Source organism: Phallusia mammillata, chromosome 4 (genome assembly GCF_965637545.1).
Source record: "Phallusia mammillata chromosome 4, kaPhaMamm4.hap1.1, whole genome shotgun sequence".
Taxonomy (NCBI): domain Eukaryota; kingdom Metazoa; phylum Chordata; class Ascidiacea; order Phlebobranchia; family Ascidiidae; genus Phallusia; species Phallusia mammillata.
Window position 1 is genome coordinate 16,346,543 of NC_137255.1, and position 19,943 is coordinate 16,366,485.

Below are 19,943 nucleotides of genomic sequence, written 5' to 3' on the forward strand. Positions count from 1 at the left end.
CGATGTATGGTCGCACTCGAAAATGTCGCTCACACCTAAACGCATGTACAGTATAGTGCATAATGTTCAGAACAAAAAAAAATACATTCCGCGCCTAATATTTTTCTATAAATTGGCACAGATGTGTGTTAGAGCAAGTAGTTTTGACTCGTAAAGCCCAATTTGTGGTCTCTTTTCGTATTTGCCAACGAAATGACTTTTACCGATATATGGTTGCACTCGAAAATGTCGCTCACACCTAAACACATGTACAGTATAGTGCATAATGTTCAGAACAAAATAAAAATACATTCCGCGCCTAATATTTTTCTATAAATTGGCACAGATGTGTGTTAGAGCAAGTAGTTTCGACTCGTAAAGCCCAAATGTTGTAAAATTCTGAGCGACGACCCTGCTCGCTAGAATTGTACCAGACAAGATTGCCTTCAGAGTCCTTTATCTGCTACATTTAATTAGCCGGTATTGGTTGCAAGCCACTACACCACGTCAAGGTTCCGGCAATTGTAGTGGTTTTATTTTACAGATAAAATCCTCATTTTGGCCAAAACAAAACGAGGCAAAACAACTGTTATTACGAACAGAATAAACCCAATAATTACAATAATTAAACATTACTCGTTTGTTAGTGATGCAAATGACTTTTGTACAATCAGTTTTAACCTTTTCTGGATTTAGGTGGGGTATATTAAATTTGATCTTGATCGCATCCAATTTTACTGCTTGCATCGTGGTATGTTAAACTGTCAGTTTTCATCACAAAATATGTGATTGCTTCCATGTTTAAAACATGGGTGAAGAAAAAAGGTATATCTAAGATTTTAGTGTACAATAATAACTTGTCAAGTACGGAGTGCTTAACAACAAACAGAGGTCTTATGCGTCTTCCCTGGAACGTTTGCCGAATGACTTGATCTCCAATCAGTTGTTGTCGCAGACGAAGGTCGCAAAAGTAATAGTCAATAAATCGCAATAGATCTGTCATGCAATTTGGAGTCAAACTGGTTTTATCTATTGTAAATTGTGCATTGTAACCTCTCAAACGCTGTCTGTATCCCTTACTAAATAAACACAAACGATAACAATCAGGTCTGCTTCGGGCCTGTTCGGGTGTTGTGGAAATTAGATCTGATATATTGTTGGTAATATATTCATAAACTACTTTTTGTTGCCCAGAAAAACTGTGAAGACCAGAAATTTGAACACCATTTATCTCCAAATCAGTGTCTTTGTAAATAATTCGTTCCGAAGATTTAATGGCATTTTGGTCAATTCGGCGGCGCTTTCTGCGAACTACCTTCACTGGTTGGTGTTTAGCAACAGGGGTGGTAATAATATCGGTTTCAGTTTTTTTGTAGTAAAAAATACAACTTCCAGTTAAAACGCTATTCTGTATATCTGCCCACGTCCTTTGTCTCACTGTATCGTCATCAAACTCCATTGCACCGCATTCATTAAATTTGTAGGCAACGTAGTGACCAGAATCAACATCCAAACCAACATGAACCACAACTGACGCTAAAGTATACGTGACTTTTTTAGTATCAGAGCAAAATGACAACAATCGATCGAGTATTACACGCTTGCAACTCTTCGAACCACCTAAGTTTCTGTGCAACACAATACATAAAATGTCGGAAGCGGATGCAATATGTGAGACCACAAATTGGGCTTTACGAGTCGAAACTACTTGCTCTAACGCACATTTGTGCCAATTTATAGAAAAATATTAGGCGCGGAATGTATTTTTATTTTGTTCTGAACATTATGCACTATACTGTACATGCGTTTAGGTGTGAGCGACATTTGCGAGTGTGACCATAGATCGGTAAAAGTCATTTCGTTGGCAAATACGAAAAGAGACCATCAATTGGGCTTTACGAGTCGAAACTACTTGCTGTAACACACATCTGTGCCAATTTATAGAAAAATATTAGGCGCGGAATGTATTTTTATTTTGTTCTAAACATTGGCCACTATGCATTTAATCCAGTGTCACTCATGCGTGACGAGAACAATGAGTCGGCCTTCCTGGTTATAGTGTTCTTTGAATATACCCTATCTACACGTTTGTGTATGGGACGTTTTCTCCCATACCTCACAATGTCGTTATTAGTACTTACCTGGACCACGTTTGCGTTTTGTTTAAAAAAAATTAAAAAAAATTTTGGAAACTACACGCAGTGATGCGTAACGCTCATTAACAATTTTTGTACTTCGCATTTCGGCGAAATGATAATGGTGTTTGTTTGTTGTCAATTCTGTTATTCTTGTTGTCGAGTGATTTTATGCGGTCATGTCTTGAAGTTTCCACTATTCCCAGATACCCGAACAACCACAAATAAACAGACTTTTTAAAACTCAACACAATATGTGTGCACAAGCTTTGTTGTACGGACAAGAAATTGGAGAATGCAATCCGAGGCTATTTCGAAGAATAATCACGTACAAAAGACTGTCACAGTAGGTGAAATTTTGGCGTATTTTAAAGACTTTTGTGCGAGACACTGCGTACACGACTATATACATAGTTTACATGTATCTTAAACTAAGTAATAGCACTTTATTAAACATGATTAGATGTCCACTTCATTGGTCTAACATAGTACATGTAGATAGTAGAGCAAATTTGTGCCAACCAGAAAACTCCCATTCTCCAATGTATTACTCAGTGCAGTAATGTGGCAGTGCCACATTTTCTACTTTAAAGATTTCAAAAACTAAATTGTACATGAACAGCATCTGAATTGCAAATTTGCATGTTTGGTATCACACAAGTTTGAAACTGTACTTTAATTGGGTTTACCACTGCACACAAGTTTGTAGATTCAGTTTGTTTGGGTTTCAAGTTATTGAGCATTTTGGAACAATCTGTTAAAAATGTTGTGGTTTGAATTTGAAGAATCAGGCTTATCATAATCAACAGTTCCTTTCAAAAGCCTTTTCTGCTTCCGAAAGTAAACATGTATTGTTGATTGTTGTTAAAAACAAATTTGCAGTTTTTAAAAAGGAAACAAATGTTGAAGAAAAGAAGGAAAATCTAAACAATGCAATTTTGAAATTTAATTTTGATTTCATTTGAGGAATTTTTAACTTAAAGTAAATATCAATTGTAAAATATCAACAGATTATCTGTGTCTGCTACTCATGTGAAGTCATCTGGAACACACAGTATAACCTCAATGGAGATTGAACCAATGGAATATCGTTAGTATGTGGGTTTGATTCTTTTATTTTCGCCAATTTTTGTAAAAATTAGTTTCATTGTTTGTGTCTTCATTGCTAAAAAATGGAAAGAAAACCCATTGTTTTCTGTCGTATTTTAATGTTCCTAAGCAATTCTTTCATTTTGTGGTACATACATACATGTTGAAGCAGTATGTTTAAATGCACTGTTACATATTGATACTATACAATACAGTTTGATATCAACTGGTTCAAGCAAGAAAATCAGCATTCATGACACTTGGAACCTTTATAGAAAGGAAGACCTAAATTCACATTCTTTACCCCAAGTAGCATGTGTGGGAAGGTGTGTATTGATATATGTGTATGTATGTGTGCATTTCAATCTATTTGTATTTATGTTTCGGTTCACATTTTGTTTCAGTCAGGAAAGACACAAGCGCTATATGCACAAAAACACTGTTAATTTTGTACAATGGTATCCAAGAGACACAGGCCTGTTTGTCACCAGCTCATTGGATGGCACAATCAAAATATGGGACACTAATAAACTTAAGGTAAGGCTTATGTGTACATGTAGATTGTTGTGTGTGTGTGTGTGTGTGTGTACTTTTATTTTTCTAGTAATATAGACAACATATAATAACTGATTATGTAAATTTAAGAAAATGTTATATTTACATGATTCCTTATTTAGCCAGCAGAAACAATGCAGATCAATAGTCCGATTTACAACCACCACCTTTCACCAACTGCAACGACACACCTACTTATAGCAGGTAAATGCTTGAAAAAAAGTTTTCCATGCTCTGTTGTTGGCATTTTAAAGTTTTCCTGTGTACCCAACTTTTGATGTTTTTGCAATGGTCTTAGCCTCACACCTTCTATCAATAAATGTGTAGGTCCTGTAAATGTGCTTTCACAATTGACCTATCTCAGACCAATTTGGATTTCTTATTTAACTATGTTTTTAGCTGCAACCACATCTCGTGTCCGTCTGGCCGATATCAGGTCTGGGTCAACAACGCACATGCTAAGAGGTATGTTAAAAAATTGAAAAACAACGATAAGAAAGAAAAAAGATAAAAAGTTGCTACACATAATTTACTGTTTAATAATCCCCATCTTACCATGCTTGGGCAGAATCAATGTTGTGTAAACGCCGCCATTAATTTGTGTGTTTATTGACGTAATATTAAGGCAATGGGTTAGTCTGGGTGTAAACGATTTTAAAATCTCAACAGCCGTATGAACTTTAACATAGAAAAAGCTTTATTTCCGTACGCCGCAAATATCGGTTATATGTTTGGTCACTAATACTTTAAATGCTTTATTTTACTTTACCGTTGGTCTCCTAATTTCGAATTTTAAACCAGGTTGCGATTTTCACACGACTTAAATTTTAAAAAGACCCTTAACATAACCGCCAACTATAAGGTCATATTAGTGCACGCTACAACGATTTTTTTATTGGTGCCCGCGCATTTTATAGCCAAAACTGTCGTAAATTATACCCGTCTGTCAGTTAGATCTTGGTTGTGGTATTAGGGTCTTGTTTGATTTGAATGGCGTTGGCAATTTCTGACGGAATACAATGCCAAACAATCTGTGTAATCCCTATCTCGTCGAGTTGATACTTGCCCAATGTTTTTTTTTATAAATAACAGTCATATTTTTGTTACTGTAAGCGTCTTGTAGTTGTTCAGTAATGGAAGAAGTGCATTTAAATCGATGCAATACCAAAGCGTACATTACCTAAAAATGCTAAAATGCTGTATATCCAATATTAACAACAATAAACTAATTAACATCGATATGCGTGTTCTTTGCAGCGGCTAATCAAATCATTGACATTGATCAAATCTTAGGTCTATCCACTACCGGGCGCTGTCGGGAAACCAGACTTTGTTTTAGTGAGACTTAAATGACAGACGTGCCACATGTTGGTTGCGTGGTTGTGGCTAAAATTTGTTTGCACCGTGGCTAGGGTCGTTAGTAGTTTTGGTGAAAGTGATATGTTATCGAACCAACCGCTAAAAATCTTGAACGCATGTACATAGCTGTGATACTTCCTAGCGCTAGAAGTTTTTTATTGCAACTGGTAAAGAAAGGAAATTTTACAACTTTATGTTCTGTTTGATCTTGAAGTCGTTAAGATTCACCAACGTTCGTCAAACTAACCCTAAAGTTAAACCAGAAACGTTTTCAAAACTGAACAACTAAAACGCGTTGGTCGACGGTCTTTGGAACCGCTTCCAGCGAAAACCGTTCTCATAGTAATGTTTGCCCGATTGTAAATCAAGTCTCGTAAAATGCGCCTAGCGACTCGCAGTTAAAATGCGACACCGCATTCCGAAGCCAACGCAATCTGCACTGGCGATACGATAGTGTGTGCCCACTCCGCCAATCATTTACAGTTCCCATTTCGGCGTGGTCCGGCACCGTGTTTGCAGTTCTCTCCGTCCCGGTCAAATATTAATACGCGAACGGCCCCGTTTTACGACACCAAGGTAGAGCGTTAGAAACGAAACAAGCGTTGGGTATAGGTGAAAGAAACGGAAAGAGGAATTTTACTAGCTCCTTGTCGCAAATCAAGAGTGGCATGTTGACGCATACGAATCGGGCAAACATATTCAAACCCAGGTTACGAGCCGACGCTTCTTTCGCTTCTCTAGCATGTGACAAGATTGCGCAGTACAGGACGAGCCATCCTCATGTACACATGGGTGCGGTCGTCGTCCCTTGTTTGCTCACAAACTCTTCGCTTTGTTCCAACCGAACTCGCTGTTTTTTGGCCTCCCGCAAACATCCTGGGCTAGTTACCTAGAAGTTTGGCGTGTCGTTAACCAGCACTACGATTAATTGCAACCGCCACAGTCCCAACGGGTTTCCGTTCAAACCATGGTTTTGGTTTGAGAGATACCAGAGAAAAACTCTTTTTCGATTTGTGTTGTCAGGACAAAATTGTCCTTTGCTGATACTTTTGGACTCTTGCTTAATTTAGGTTTAGGTGAATGTTGATTGCATTGATTGCCATTGGAATTCGGCTGTTGGGTTTTATTGTCGTATGCATTTATGCTAAGCTGTATATACAGGTTGTAATATACGATCGCGGTGTTTAATCTTTCCGTGCTTCATGGTGCGAAAGTAACTCATTCCGGTTATTTCGACGTTGATATTTTTACACATTTCTCTGGGCGGCAATATTGGTCAAACCTCAAGCAAAAAATGGATTTAGTCGTGTAACTTTAGTCAAAAACGTCTGCATACTGTACAGTGTAGAATATCTCTTATACTGTGTAAATACCCTATCAAGGCGTTGTCATGGTTTCCTGTTTTGTAGGTCACGTGGGTAACGTTCTGTGCGTTCGTTGGTCGCCCAAGGATGAGTTTCACCTCGCAAGCGGAAGGTAAGAAGGTTAGCTGTTTTTTAATAGACTCATTTATGGTAAATAACGCTATACTTGCTCTGTGACACCTTTTTGCTTTGTGGTCATGCCCGGGATGTTCATTGTAAGGTCATTGTAAGGGCAGAAAGGGAGCTTTTACACATGGTTTTACACATGCACAAAATATTTCTGTCATCACATTAAAAATTTAACCAATACTGATAACAATATTGCACAACAAATAAGAGCGATTCCGAATAAATTAAAACTATCAAGTTTTGCAACATTTGTATTTCGAGTTTCGCAACAAATTTCATAAACGCTGATCCAAAAACGCAATTTTGGTTGCTGCCAGTCGATAAAAGTTGTATAAATAGGCTGCGCTGAGGTTGCATTAGCGCTGTGTTAGAAAAAAATCACAAGCAAGATCCGTCACTTGATTTGCGTCCAACTTTAAAATTGTTTGTTACTTGTCAAACTTTTCCATGCAAACAAAACATCCTCTAGTTTCCATATAATACAAGCGGTCCGTGCAGGAAGATCCGCTTGCTACGCTCGATTCCACTTTGTACCCGGAAACGCAACCCGATGACTTAACGTCCGGCAATTCTCAGCTCACCTGAGGGGGGTTTAGTACGTGCGCTGACTTCATGCACGAAGCGATTGATTCTTTATCTGCCGAAACTCCCTCGTGATTCTGCTATTTAAACGGTTCCAGCTATACCCATGAATTTAAAGCCATACCCAAAACAAAGCATTTTTGCTGACGATGCTTTATTAAAGGGCCCCGACCTGGAACTTAGCGGAAATATTTAAAAGCCAGTAAAATAAAAGGCTTTACTCGGCTAGCATGTATTACCCAATTTAACATAATTGTTGGTGCATTGTACTGCATACATCTGTTCACAGAATTGCCTAGTCAAAAATAAAGGCTGAAACCATTTAATCCAAGTTAAGCAACATAAGCTTTACTTGGTTGCGTCACCACCTTTGCCGGGTATCGGCTGTTATTATTTGCCTGCATCGATTGAACGCCCTGTCACCAGGCAACGCATTAACGCCAATCTCAACGCGAGAAAAAAAATCGTCCTTCCAAAACGTGTCTATCGCGAACATTGTGTCTGTAAACCAGACTTTGAGGTCATTTTTTTGTACTTTACCCATAGCCAGAATAGGTAGCTTTTTGTCCTCTCGAATTTCCTACCCATTAACATGAGAAGTGTACATGTAGTAAAATATGGATCAAAAACATTGCTTTTAAAAACAAGAAAATTTTTGGGTTTTTGTCCCATTTTCTGTGATAAACCCCTGCAATATTGGGGCGTTACTAAAAATATGCAAAGAATGAAAACGTTAATTTTTGTCTTTGGATATAACGCGGACGACCATGTAGTTTATCCCTATCCTGTCTCACCTGATACATACATTAAAAACTTTATCATTTAATTAAAGCGGTTAATGGTAAACGTTTGGTGTAGGTCTTTTTGTCGTCTACGTTTTGGAGCCTTTGTAAATAGCTCGGCAGTAAGAGATATGTTAAACGCGTGTGTGTAGGTGTTGCAAGATTTCGATACTGTGGTTTCGTCTAGCCACGTGGAAGATTGTTATTTGTTGATTTACATCTACTTTCGTTTTCTTCTGACTACCTCTGTTCTTGTGCGTTCGTGTGTGTATTTTGGGCAAAGACAACCAGCAAAATCGTTGGTAAAACATCGACTCTTCATAAACCACAGTATTCAGTGAGAAACCAATCACCATGTATTAACCTATTCTATGTCTTAAGTACTTTAGAATCGAAGTAAATCAGAAAGAGTGGAATGTTTGTTGTAATATTTTATTGTGGTCTGTTTTTGTGGCTTTCCGAACTTGCTATCTGACTATGGTTTTGCAAAAACGCAAAGAACGAATGGCAAACTATGCGATGTGTAACATACACCAGACATCGTCGGGCGGTGGTAGCAACGTCAAAAGTATTTCGGTATTGTTCTGTCTTCGTTATGGCTAGGTTACATTTTAAAACCAATACTGCGTTGGCTTTGGTTTGAGCAGTTTAATTTCCTCTTTTTTTCTGAATTGTGTACTCTGCCAGGGTGATTACAATTTGCTAGGTTTTTGACACTATACTTGATATTGTTCAGTGACTTTTAATATAAAATGTGCTGCCAGACCAATGATTATGAAGCAGTTGGTTGAATTAAACCTCAAGCAAATGGCGGCATTGTCTCAAAGCAGCCTCTGCATCGTGAGTTTTGTCATCATCGGTGACTGTCTGTGCATCCGCATAGCCCTCATGCGCCGATGACGTCGAGCCACGCTGCAGCACTGGTGCTCTTCTGCTGAAAAGCGGCTTTTTAAAAATAGACCAGGGCAGCAGCAGTTCATATTGCAGTCATTTGTCCGACCCTTGTGGGTATCGCTGTGTTCGTATTAGGGCTACATCTAGTCACGCAGGTTGTAAGATAGGCGATATACGGTGCCAACTGTCAGTTAATGGTTAACGCCGCTTACAATGTTTGCTGTTTTTTGGCGAAGCGAACGATATGCGGTCGTTGGTTAAAAAGTAGAAAAAGATAACGGCCCTCTTTAAAGCTTGTCACGGCAGGCAGCGCCCAGTTAGCACACACTGTCAGTTGCCGTTAGCGAAGCTACGTTAGTCGACATAAATCATGGTTATTAGGACGCGCTGGGCAAGTGCACTGGCAAACATTTATATGGGCGCCGAAGTCGGGTCACGCTGGCTCATTCAGTTGACTCCACCAACGGCATAAGAAACAGTGCCTGACTCTCAATGTGTATGACGCCAATTGGTCACTAAAAACGCGCACTGCTTCGTCTATGCCACTTCCCGGCCTATGTGATCGAGCATCGAGTTCGTCGAGGTAGCCCTTACTTCCTGAATGCCGCCAACCAGCTAGGTGCTTGCCTACAAACGGTTGCGTCACTCGCTGTTTCGGCGTGACTTGCTTGCAATTGAGTTCAGTGAGGGATTCAGTCACAGCAAGACTGGTATTGCGGCAGTCACGGGCAGAAGGGTTCGGCTTAAGTCAGATTAAGTAAAGTCGGCGTCAGCCTAAAACCGAATCTTGAAAGAACACAATGAAACTGTATAGGAAAGGAGATAGGATTGTGTTTAGCACGCTGTTCCGCCCACAGACAGTAGCCTAAACCGCACAGCTAGGCCTTGATTGTCTGCTCCAGGGGCTGTATGCGGTTAAGCGCTTTGTAATCGAGTTAATGCATTGAGGGCGTATCCAAGAAACACTTAACGAAAGTTATGAACAGCGCAGTGGATGTGATGTCCGGGCTGTAGTTCTATTCAAAGTAGGCGTCGAAGGAAGGCTAGGGAAGGTGTCATTGCTTCCTTGTGTGTGAAGCTTGCTACGTCAATAGGGAGAAAGGCACCACGGCCACTGACTGAAAGTACATTGTATTGACAAAAAATCTCTCTTGTTCGCTGTAAACACCACATAGACCGCCGGTGATTCTTTTTAACTTTACTATGGTATTTTTCAGTGAGGTAGGGTGTTCAATAAAGGACAGCCGTCGTTAGGTAAATCAAATTTCAGGCTGTTGTTCGTTTGAAACAGCCCGAGTTTGTTGCCTACCGTTGGCAATGGCCGCTTGCTTCAACAACACTGCTGGTAGATCCAGTCTACTCCCAATGCATGTAGAGAGCGCACGGCACATTCCACGAGTGCGGTTTTTACGTCGTTGATGGATGACCCCGGCGTATCGCCTTTGCTGTGAAATAGACGAGCCACGTTGTCGTGTTAAAGAATCGATTAGGCTGTGGGCGAATTGGCTTGAAAGCTGTGGTATTTTTATAACTGTGTAGTGAAAAAAAAGCAAAAGCATTTACTAAGAAATGTTTAACGGTAATGTGTGACTTACAAAAAAGCCAAAATGTTGCTTTTTAACTCCCATGGATTCTCCTATGGATTTGAATGCGAGTTAATGTGTGATCTCGAAACTTCCAGCGCACAAGCTTTGTGGAATTTTTCAGTCGCCGTAGAAAAGTAAACGCAAAAAAGATACTTTGTCCAGTCTTGTTGATTGAGAGCTACCTGATACGAAGAGCTGTCTCTTCTTTGCCTCTTGTTAGACGAAAATGTCGCATGTAAACACTCGTTTGTCATTGGTCCGTTTGAATTCGAACAAAAGCGCGGGAAGGGTCATTATCTTACATAAAAAGTTCTATTTGGGTCAGCTATGTTTGTGTAGAGTGTATTCCGTGTGTGTGTGTGTGTGTGTGTGTGACAGGGAGGGGTATCGAAGGGACGGATCCGCACATCATAAGACCTCAGTTAATCATTAACGCCGCGATTCAGTCATCCCCCTCTTACGTCACCGGGCCTGGAATGGTGTGTTCCGCTTTCATGGAAATCCCTGCGCGCCGAACATGGAAGAATAGTGTGACATTTGCTTGGGAGACCTGTGACTCAAAACATCATTTCACATTGTAGGATAGTTTTGGGAATTTTACTTGTTGAAAATTAATCGAAGAGTTGATTGTGAACACTTAATCTTTCAGACTTTGACCGGGCACGTTGTTTTCGTATATTGGCGCGTTGATAAAGACAAAAATGTATCTAGTGTGTGTCTTTTTGCGTGTTAGCCTTTGGGATCTTCTTTTATCTCCTATCATCCCGCAGGTAAATCTTTCAGCTTGTTGCGGTGCGCCCTCATGTGGCTGCTCGAGCCAGAAGCTGTGAGCTTTGCCTAAAGGTTGAATGGAAGCGTACTGCTGTACAGGGCGAGCGTTTGAAACAGTTCGTTGTTCTCTTGATTTTAAGGTTCCCTGTCCGAATTTTGGGAAAATATTCATGATCTTTTAGCTTAGTTCGTCCGCATTGTTGGATGTGGCAGATTTGAAGTTTTAACTTGACCAGTGCTTTTATTTCGTTCAGTGTCGACAACAAAGTGTTGATGTGGGACGTGAGACACGCCAAGTCGATACTTCGAACTTTTGACCAACACAACTCGGAATCGAGCGGAGATCCAACATCAGGTTTGTTCTACTTCTTTCGTCTGCAGCTAAGTTACAAATTTTCCCTCTACCAACTCTCAATACTACAACTCCTAAAAAATTGAAATCGCGTGGGTCTTGGATGTAGAACCCAGATATACGCTTGAATGCCTCCATAGCAAGCAAAATCTAATTCTTTGGCATTTGAAACGGCCTTTTTGCCGATCATTTGCAGTTTCCAAATACACGTGGTAAGTCGCTTCAAACACGCCGTTAACGCGCACTAAACGGCATATTATTGCTTTTGCAACAATTTTTATGGCGCGACATTTCAATGCGAAAGGTCTCCAGCTCTTAAAAGTTGGCCTCATTACATAGGTTCTTGCCGCAATTCCGCACAAGTTTATGACTTGACAGTGCATTGACATTTTTAAAAGCTGTGCCAGTATTCATCTGTAAAGTCATCTCATAAAGGACAGTATTCCCGGTTTGTGAACTTCGTGCTTGAAAAGTGTCTAGAAAATTTGGACTTAGTAAGTGTGGTGCGAATATCGAACGAACGTTAAAATTACAATAAAAGTTAGTTTTTGTTTTATGTGTCTCCGTTTTTTTTTTTCTTCGTTAGTTTAAACGAAACTGGTCATACTAAACCTAACATATTTTTAACAAACTTTTTAAGATTTAAAAAAATCAAAAATGCCATTAACACTTAGCTGGAAACAAGGTCTTATTGCGTAGCTGTTTCATGCTTTGCTGACATAGACTCTTTTTCTTATCATGTGTAGCGAGGTTGGTCGGGTAAACGAATATGTTTGTAAATTGATTCTATGCTGAGTGTGCCGAAGGATAAGATTAATTAAACCAAGGATAGAGCGTCGTATGTTGCTGTTAAAAAAATTGTATCTCCTTTTTATATTCCTTTACCTCGCTAATGGGACCTACAATAAAAATAACGAACAGTTTGGGAGATACTGTCCATTCATCGAATATGGACCTGACTAATTATCATAAAAATTGTGACAACTTGTCTGAGATTTTTACGACCCAAAACCACATACATTTTTTACCGACAAATGTGTTTAAAATATGTTGTGTTTTCAATCAAGCTACTGCAGATGTTTTAAGGTTCGTAATTGGCTGATGTTTCACAAAACGTTTTACGGGACGCGAAAAGTATTTGCATGTAAATGTTGGCAATATTCCACATTTCGGCACAGCAATTGGTAAAAAGCGTTTGGCACCGTCATTCAATCACAGCATAAACAAAAATCGACAGGATTTAACGCCTAAAGGAAACAGCTGTAGGTAACTTGGACGCCCACATACAAGGCCTAACACACATACGTGTGGACTGTATGACTAGCAGGTTTATACAAGCTGTATCAGTTTTACAGCCGCTCTTCATACAGTGATGAATGTGCCTATAAACTCGGAGGGCTTTGCATAGATTCGCTTGCTACTTCCGCCTACTGCGCAACCGCTGTTTAAGCTTGTCTATTAATCTTTCTTAAACCCTGTTCCGCTTTGGATATGCCGCGCTCAGTTCCTATTGGCTTTCCATGGCACGTTACCGGTTTTGCAATGGATGTTTACTTTCGATGGTGGAATGTTTCAACGCTTTTGCTTTTCAGTTTTGTTCGATTCGCCAGCGGTTTAGGCATTTCCGTGGCTTTACCCTTTTTCCCGAAAAAAACTTTGCACCATTTTGTACTTCATTGTTTCATAAACTTTAGTATTCTGATTGGAATACATAAGGCTAAACTATATTGAAGCAGAAGAAAGTGGTGTATTAAAATCAGACCTGTCTTGTGATATCCTCGATCCAGCAATTATCCAATCTGCATTAACAGTGCACCAGGCGATTATACAAACCACGTATATAGTGCTCAAAACGTATTTTACATAAAGCCTAAAATTCAAAACACTATTGTCCGAAGTACATGACGTTGTGTAGTGCAGATGGATTTAAACCAATATCGTAAATATGGCAGAAAATAGTAACACTTTTTAAAAAGTTTGAAACTGAAACTGTAGCCAATAAAATGTTATGCAGGATTTTGCAAGACTTAACCTACGCATACTTAAAACTTCGTTTTTCTGCTAGAACGTGTAGTTGTTTCAAAACTGACCTATTTTTCGTCCACAGCTGGTACAGCTCACACAGGCACCGTGAACAGCATTCGATTCAACGACGATGGCAGATATTTACTCACATATGGAACAGACGATCGTATGCGCCTTTGGAACACTGATACAGGTTAACTGCGATCTCATGAAAATATACTTACCACCTAACGCAATGTGTTTGGTTGGTAAATTTTTCGTTTCACCAAACTGATTTGAACCCTCAAGAATATGTTGTTTTCATGGCTATTTCGAAGTCAATTGTGTTTTAAAACAAAATTGTTTTATTTTTGTTTCGTGAGGTATTAAAACTTTATTTTCTACCTTCATGGTGCTTTTTATTTATAAGCATGATGTCAAAAATATCCATCCAACAAGCCTAAAAAACCTGACATATGAAAGTCACGTTTACAATACTATAAGAATATTTCGCGATACACCTTTATGCAAGTGATTTAAATCATTGGATTATAGGCGAAAACACTTTGGTGAACTACGGGCGTGTGGACAACGACTTTCAGCATTTACCTCTCCACATGACGATATACAATGGCGGACCGATGTCGTCAGTAGCTTTTGTACCAGCCGGAAGACAAATTCTCATGTTCGATTTGTACGCTGGACATTTCCTACGTCGACTTACTGAACACTTAAGCACTGTGCGATGTTGTGAACTCAACCCTCGAACTCAGGTGAGTGGCGCTGCTTGTTTGAGTAGCAGAGAACATCAAATTGTCAAAGCTGCGGAGTCAGCACCTTTTTCATTTTAACTCTTTGTGTACCATAGTTTTGATTTGATAAAGATGGACCAGAAAACTTGAACGATTTTGGCCTCCGAGACAAATACTGAAGCCATGTATAAATTAGTAGCATATTAACAAAGTTGCTTTGAAAATTATCTTGATTTATTACTTGTGAAATTTGAGCTTTAGAGATGTCATTGAGATGTTTAATTTCTTTGTTGTCATTTTTTCAGGAATTTTACAGCGCAGCGCAGAATTCCAACATTTTAGTTTGGTCACCAGATGACGCTGACGCGCACTCGGCCAGTGACGTCATCGGTGTGGGTGGTGACGCAACGTCTAATGATCAAGCACGTCAGATGATCGCTAACCTGTGGCAGGACGACTGGAGTGACAGTGATTGAGGTTGGTATCGTTGTTTGTTACGGCTTTTGTTTGAACCATTGTGAAATATATTTACTCCCAAATGGAGTTGATTTGCGATTTTGTTTCGTAGTAAGTCTACAAAAATCATTGGTTATAAATATAATCTTGGCAGACTAAGTTTAATAATAATCGTAAATCCCAATCGTAACCTTACAATTAGAAAGTTTCCTAATTGTTTTGCTGCTTTAACCCCATCGGTTTGTGGATTACCTAATATGAATAAACTTGAAAATGAAAATATATAGCTTTTTATTTATATTTCAGAAAGCTTGAAGCTTATATGATGATGAAATCACTTGAAGGGCTACAACAGGCATAGTGCGTGGTGGAAGTTCGGTTTTTCAGAGAGTCCTTGCAGCATGGATGCCGACGGTTTTGTGAGCGAAGTTTGAAGAATCATTTGGGATACTTTTAGCAATGCATGGTTGTTGTGTTGTCTGGTGCGCCAATAAAATACACTCAACTTCTTAATGTTATGTGGAGATTTGTTCATGAAAATAATACTCCAAGACACTATGGAACAGCTCCAATTATACAACGGGAACATGTCACATACATTTTACTTCTATGTGAAAGCAGATTGCCTTTAAGCAAGCACTTATAATTGCGGTGAAATGCCGCGCAAAGTTTAGCGGACTATATTTGTATTAAACACAACCCACTACACTTTTTTACCCATAGCGTAGCAGTAGCCATTTAACTACGCCACAAACAGTTTTTTTTCCTATTTCCAAAGCCTCGGTTTATTGCCCAACGACATACCACATCTTGTACAGCACCGCCCAAAGCAAACATTGCACTGCAAACTATCCAATCAATCCTCGCAAGCTATACGTAATTTTATCATACGAACTCGTACGATGATTCGTCAATATTTGAAGTCCGCATGTCGGTTTCTGACCCCTACGCAATTGGGCCGTTGTAAATGTGTAAGCTCGACTATTTTACGACTCTAAAAAAAGTTCGCTGACATATTATATCTACACGTTATAGTCTGATAGTTCAGCCACTGCACAGCTATATAAATGTATATTTTTTTGGTTTTTAAAATGGTCAGATTTTTTAAAAACCATTTGTGCTTTCCAAGTCGCATCTTAATGTAATGATATCGCCGCCCTGCAGTTGTTGAATTTACCAAATCCACCACTTCTTCTCGGGCATCTGATGCAACTCGATAATAAATGAATACACTAAATTGCTGGAACGCACATAAAACAAGCAGGGATATACTCCCGTTTTAAAGATTTCCAAGCTCGTACAGTGATCACTGATCATAGGGTTAATATTTTTCAGGCATAGAACTCCATATTATAGTAAAAACCCAAACACTTCGAATGTAATGCGAATAAGAAAGTAGTGTTTTGAAAATCTCGCTTTTCAGATTGTAAATTTTAAATAAAAAAATTGCAACACTTAAAGTGCAGCTATCGATCTGATATGAAGTGTATTGATGGTCGTCTATATTCTGAAACGGAGTGATGACTGCTTTTTCCTTATATTCTAGAATTTGGAAAGTAAAACCTTTTAGGTCGTACGATGTAAGTGTCGCAAGGGTTGTTCGTTCTATTCACAAGCGCGTTTCCTCATAACGTTTTGTAATTTCTAGTGATCGTGCGGGTATTTCGTTTCTGCCGCGAAATGGCAGTATATATTTCAAGTAAAACAAATTGGGTTGCTGGACGTTGAAATTAATTTGGTGAGTTTACATATTTACGTAACAAGTAACGCAATTTCAAATTTATAATTCCTAGCTCAAGCAGAGTCAATTATGGTTTTTAATGAAAACAGCAGTAGTTTTGTGCCAAGTTATATCTTTAAATACGAATCTCCGCGTTTTAAATTGGCAAACAATTAGCTTTTGTGCCATTGTTGAGCTAATGGCGGAGTTACAGTCTGCACCATAGGGACCAATGCTAATCTTTAAAATGGAAATGAAAAATTAAAATCGCTTGCTGTTTATGACCATCACAAACTAGACGATTATTCTCCTTTATGAATTATTCAACAGCCCTCGTTTTTCTACATCGTGGACATTTAACTTTTTGTATAAGTCTTGTTATTGTGAAGAAAAGGGTTGAAGTTCGTCCATTTAAGTAACATATCCAGCCCAAACCTACAAAACGCAAAAAGTCTGGTTGTTCAAAATCAAAATGTAAGCTATTGCTGCCAGACACAATATCAAGTGTATAGAGCTCTTCTGGCAAGTCTAGTTTTTCAAATGGAATTTTTAGCTTCTCACAAAACGCTTTTATCCTTCTCCAGCAGTTCATGACAAAGGTTTTGCCATGTTGCACGGAACGCTTCAAAAAAGCAAGGCCTGTGGGTTGGAACGGTCACGGTCCAACTGCATCCAATCGGCCCGTCTTGCCACAATGCACTTGTTAGCTGCTCAAAAATCAGCCAGGTGTTCCTGCACGCATTTAGTCTTATAAAGGCCTTTCGCGACGCAGCGTAAAGGTTGTGGAATTAGTTTAAGATTTGGTACGGTATGTGGGGCGTGTACTATACGAACTTTATCTCTCGTTATCTTGGTTAAATAACAACTTCGCCTTTTTTGATCAACGAGTTTCTTGTCTGTTTTATCAACTGCAGCAATTTGTTGATTGATAACAATGTTCAACAGGCAGGAGAAAGGAGTAAATTTGGAAACAGGCTTCAGGCTTTTTGAAAAGTGGAAAATGTTTTCAAATTACTTTTCTTAAACGCAGATAAAACGCTTTGGAGTTTCAATGCATAAATTAGTCATTTCCGAATTAAAAGAACATTTCCTCTCATAGAGCATTATAAAAATGTTTCAGGCAATTTGTGGTTTTAATAATGTTACTTTGCGTGCCCTTAAAGAGCTTTGGTATTTCAAATAACTTCAATAGTTTCGTGCAGAAATAACTTTTCAAAGAAGTGTATGAAGAAAGCCAAACAAAGAAAAACAATCGCCCACAAAATAGAAACCGCGCAGCTATAAAAATAAACAGACGCGCAGTGAAACAATGGCCTAACGCGAATAACAGCAGAATTGACCTGGTTGGCTTGTACCTCGTCACGAGCAAGTTATCACAGAAAACGAAATGGTTACAGTTGATTGACAATGCGAAACGTCGGTGTGCAGACGTTTACGTGGAATCGTGCGCAACATTTCACGCCACGGAAGAAGAAATCCTGCTTAATTTTAGCCGCAAATGTTATCATTGTTTCTGCGTTCTTCTTGTAATTCGTTGAAGAGATTTTCCTGAACACTAACATTATTATTTTAGATTTGTCGCTTTCGTAAGTCAGATTTGTAACAGTCAGTGTTCCAAGCCAAAGAAGTATTTCAAATACATCTTTAGTTTCAATAAGAATTACCATAAACTAAAAATAGATTTAACTTGTGCCACTTCTTTTGTAGGTCTTATAAATGTATAAAATTACGGATAACTTTAATGTGGGTTAACAAAAGGCCGTTTGTGTTTCGATTTCCGCAGGCAACAATAGTCCTTTGTTGCAGTATTTCCGATTTAGAGGTGAAATGACAGAGATTAATATGTGAGACGTGTTTCAGTTTAGCTTTGTTTCCTATTAGACACTGCAGCATTTTACAATGGTGACGTTTAATGGGCACTTCGCCAGTTTTGGCTTGGTGCATTTGCTGTTTATATTGGAAGTGTTCCGGTACAACTGTGTTCATGCTTTTGTCAATATTACATGTGCATTTGGTGGTATACCCACAAATACCGCTATAATATAAGAACATGTCATGCACCCACTTCATTGTAGAATATGTAGTTGACAGCAACTTGGGTCGTTCATTTCTATCGATTGGCATGCGGGAAAATGACGCGCACCATATGTGTAACGCTTACGGGCAATTTAACAGATCTGTTACGGAGTATAACGCTTATCTTCTTCAGTGGCGTTTATCCGACACCACGCATTTGGAACCGCAGTTCTGTCGAGTTCAGTTATATTAGTTGCTGGTTATATTAGTTTTCAGGCTGTGGCATGCATAGCACTGGTGATATTTTAAAACTTTCAGGCTGTCCACCAAGAAGACTGAAGAAAGCGTTTAGGGCAGCAGACTTTACCTTTTATGTAGAAGATACGGATTCTGCCTTGGAAAAGTCAATAATTGCAGTTTAGGGCCTCGAAAGGTTTTAGTCGCTTGAATGAAAATATCTCTCTCTATATATATGAGAAGTCTACGACACATGAATGCTATAACGTTCCGATATAGTTATTTCCGCGGTTATAAATACATTTTCTTAGTGTTTAACAGAAACTGTGCAGGACTTTGAAAGGGTACAGAAATTATACGTTTAGTTCACAAGCGAGAAGCATATCAAGCAATCAACTTTAAAACTATTTTGTAGACATTCCGTTTGCAGCCTCCGTTGGGTATAACTTTGCTCTTACAAGTAGTGCGCGATCAATAAGCCAATTCAGAACGCACAGCAGTCGATGGCTCGGGACAATTTGAAACTTGTTGCAGCAACTCATACGAAGCATGTGTCATAACCGGACGCTTTTCCGTTTACGTATCCTGGCTTCTGTATCAGCACGACTCGGTGTAACTTACAGGTGTTGATACACAAACAATACACGAACTGTAAAAGGAACCTAGCATTTTATAGAGCGAGGTATCGTTACTCATCACACTGGTTTATTATTGGAAGCGACAGCACGCCAAAGACAGAGCACAAGGCAATGGTGACGCCACATCTAATCTGTGTCATTTATTTGTCGTTTCTCGCCAGGAGGCCAATGTATTTGTTTGCACTTGGTAGCCGAGTTATCGTTCCGGTGTTTAAATAACCTACAAAGCTCTGAACATCTCATAGAGTCGAGACATATATTCACGCATTCTTTTGCGCAATCAAACCTTCGACGCGGTGCAATTATACCATCCTCAGTAGATTCGGAAAGTAGCGCTTAGCTAGGTCGGATGTTACTATCAAATATATATTCAGAGCGTGGGCGTAAATTGCCACACGAGAGATGCCATTTGTGCCGTGGCGCAGATTGTAGAAAGAATCGAGCAATTAGCATAGCAAGGTCTTGGTTTGTGCCACGCTCAATTGAATCTAATAATGGATGCGAGGTGAAAGTGGTGACGCGGTCAGCTATTGTCATCGTTTT

General features: G+C 39.2%; 1 protein-coding gene across 1 annotated transcript; it reads left to right on the forward strand.

Moving 5' to 3' along the window:
• The first annotated feature begins 2,228 nt into the window (after nt 1–2,228).
• Nucleotides 2,229–15,302, forward strand: LOC145224519 (DNA excision repair protein ERCC-8-like). The gene is made up of 12 exons (XM_080091033.1): nt 2,229–2,460; nt 3,125–3,208; nt 3,419–3,529; nt 3,608–3,740; nt 3,881–3,962; nt 4,158–4,223; nt 6,527–6,593; nt 11,480–11,580; nt 13,685–13,795; nt 14,137–14,354; nt 14,639–14,810; nt 15,096–15,302. The coding sequence occupies exons 1-11, from the start codon at nt 2,369–2,371 to the stop codon at nt 14,807–14,809; spliced, it is 1,236 nt and encodes a 411-aa protein (XP_079947159.1). The 5' UTR covers nt 2,229–2,368; the 3' UTR covers nt 14,810; nt 15,096–15,302.
• The last annotated feature ends 4,641 nt before the right edge of the window (nt 15,303–19,943 follow it).

What these genes read in the sequence shown, in the direction of transcription:
- LOC145224519 (XM_080091033.1), top strand. Translation starts at nt 2,369, where the DNA reads ATGTGTGCACAAGCTTTGTTGTACGGACAAGAAATTGGAGAATGCAAT. An exon ending in GAACCAATGGAATATCGTTA is followed by an intron (nt 3,209 to 3,418) that starts GTATGTGGGTTT and finishes TATACAATACAG; the next exon opens with TTTGATATCAACTGGTTCAA. An exon ending in GAGCGGAGATCCAACATCAG is followed by an intron (nt 11,581 to 13,684) that starts GTTTGTTCTACT and finishes TTTCGTCCACAG; the next exon opens with CTGGTACAGCTCACACAGGC.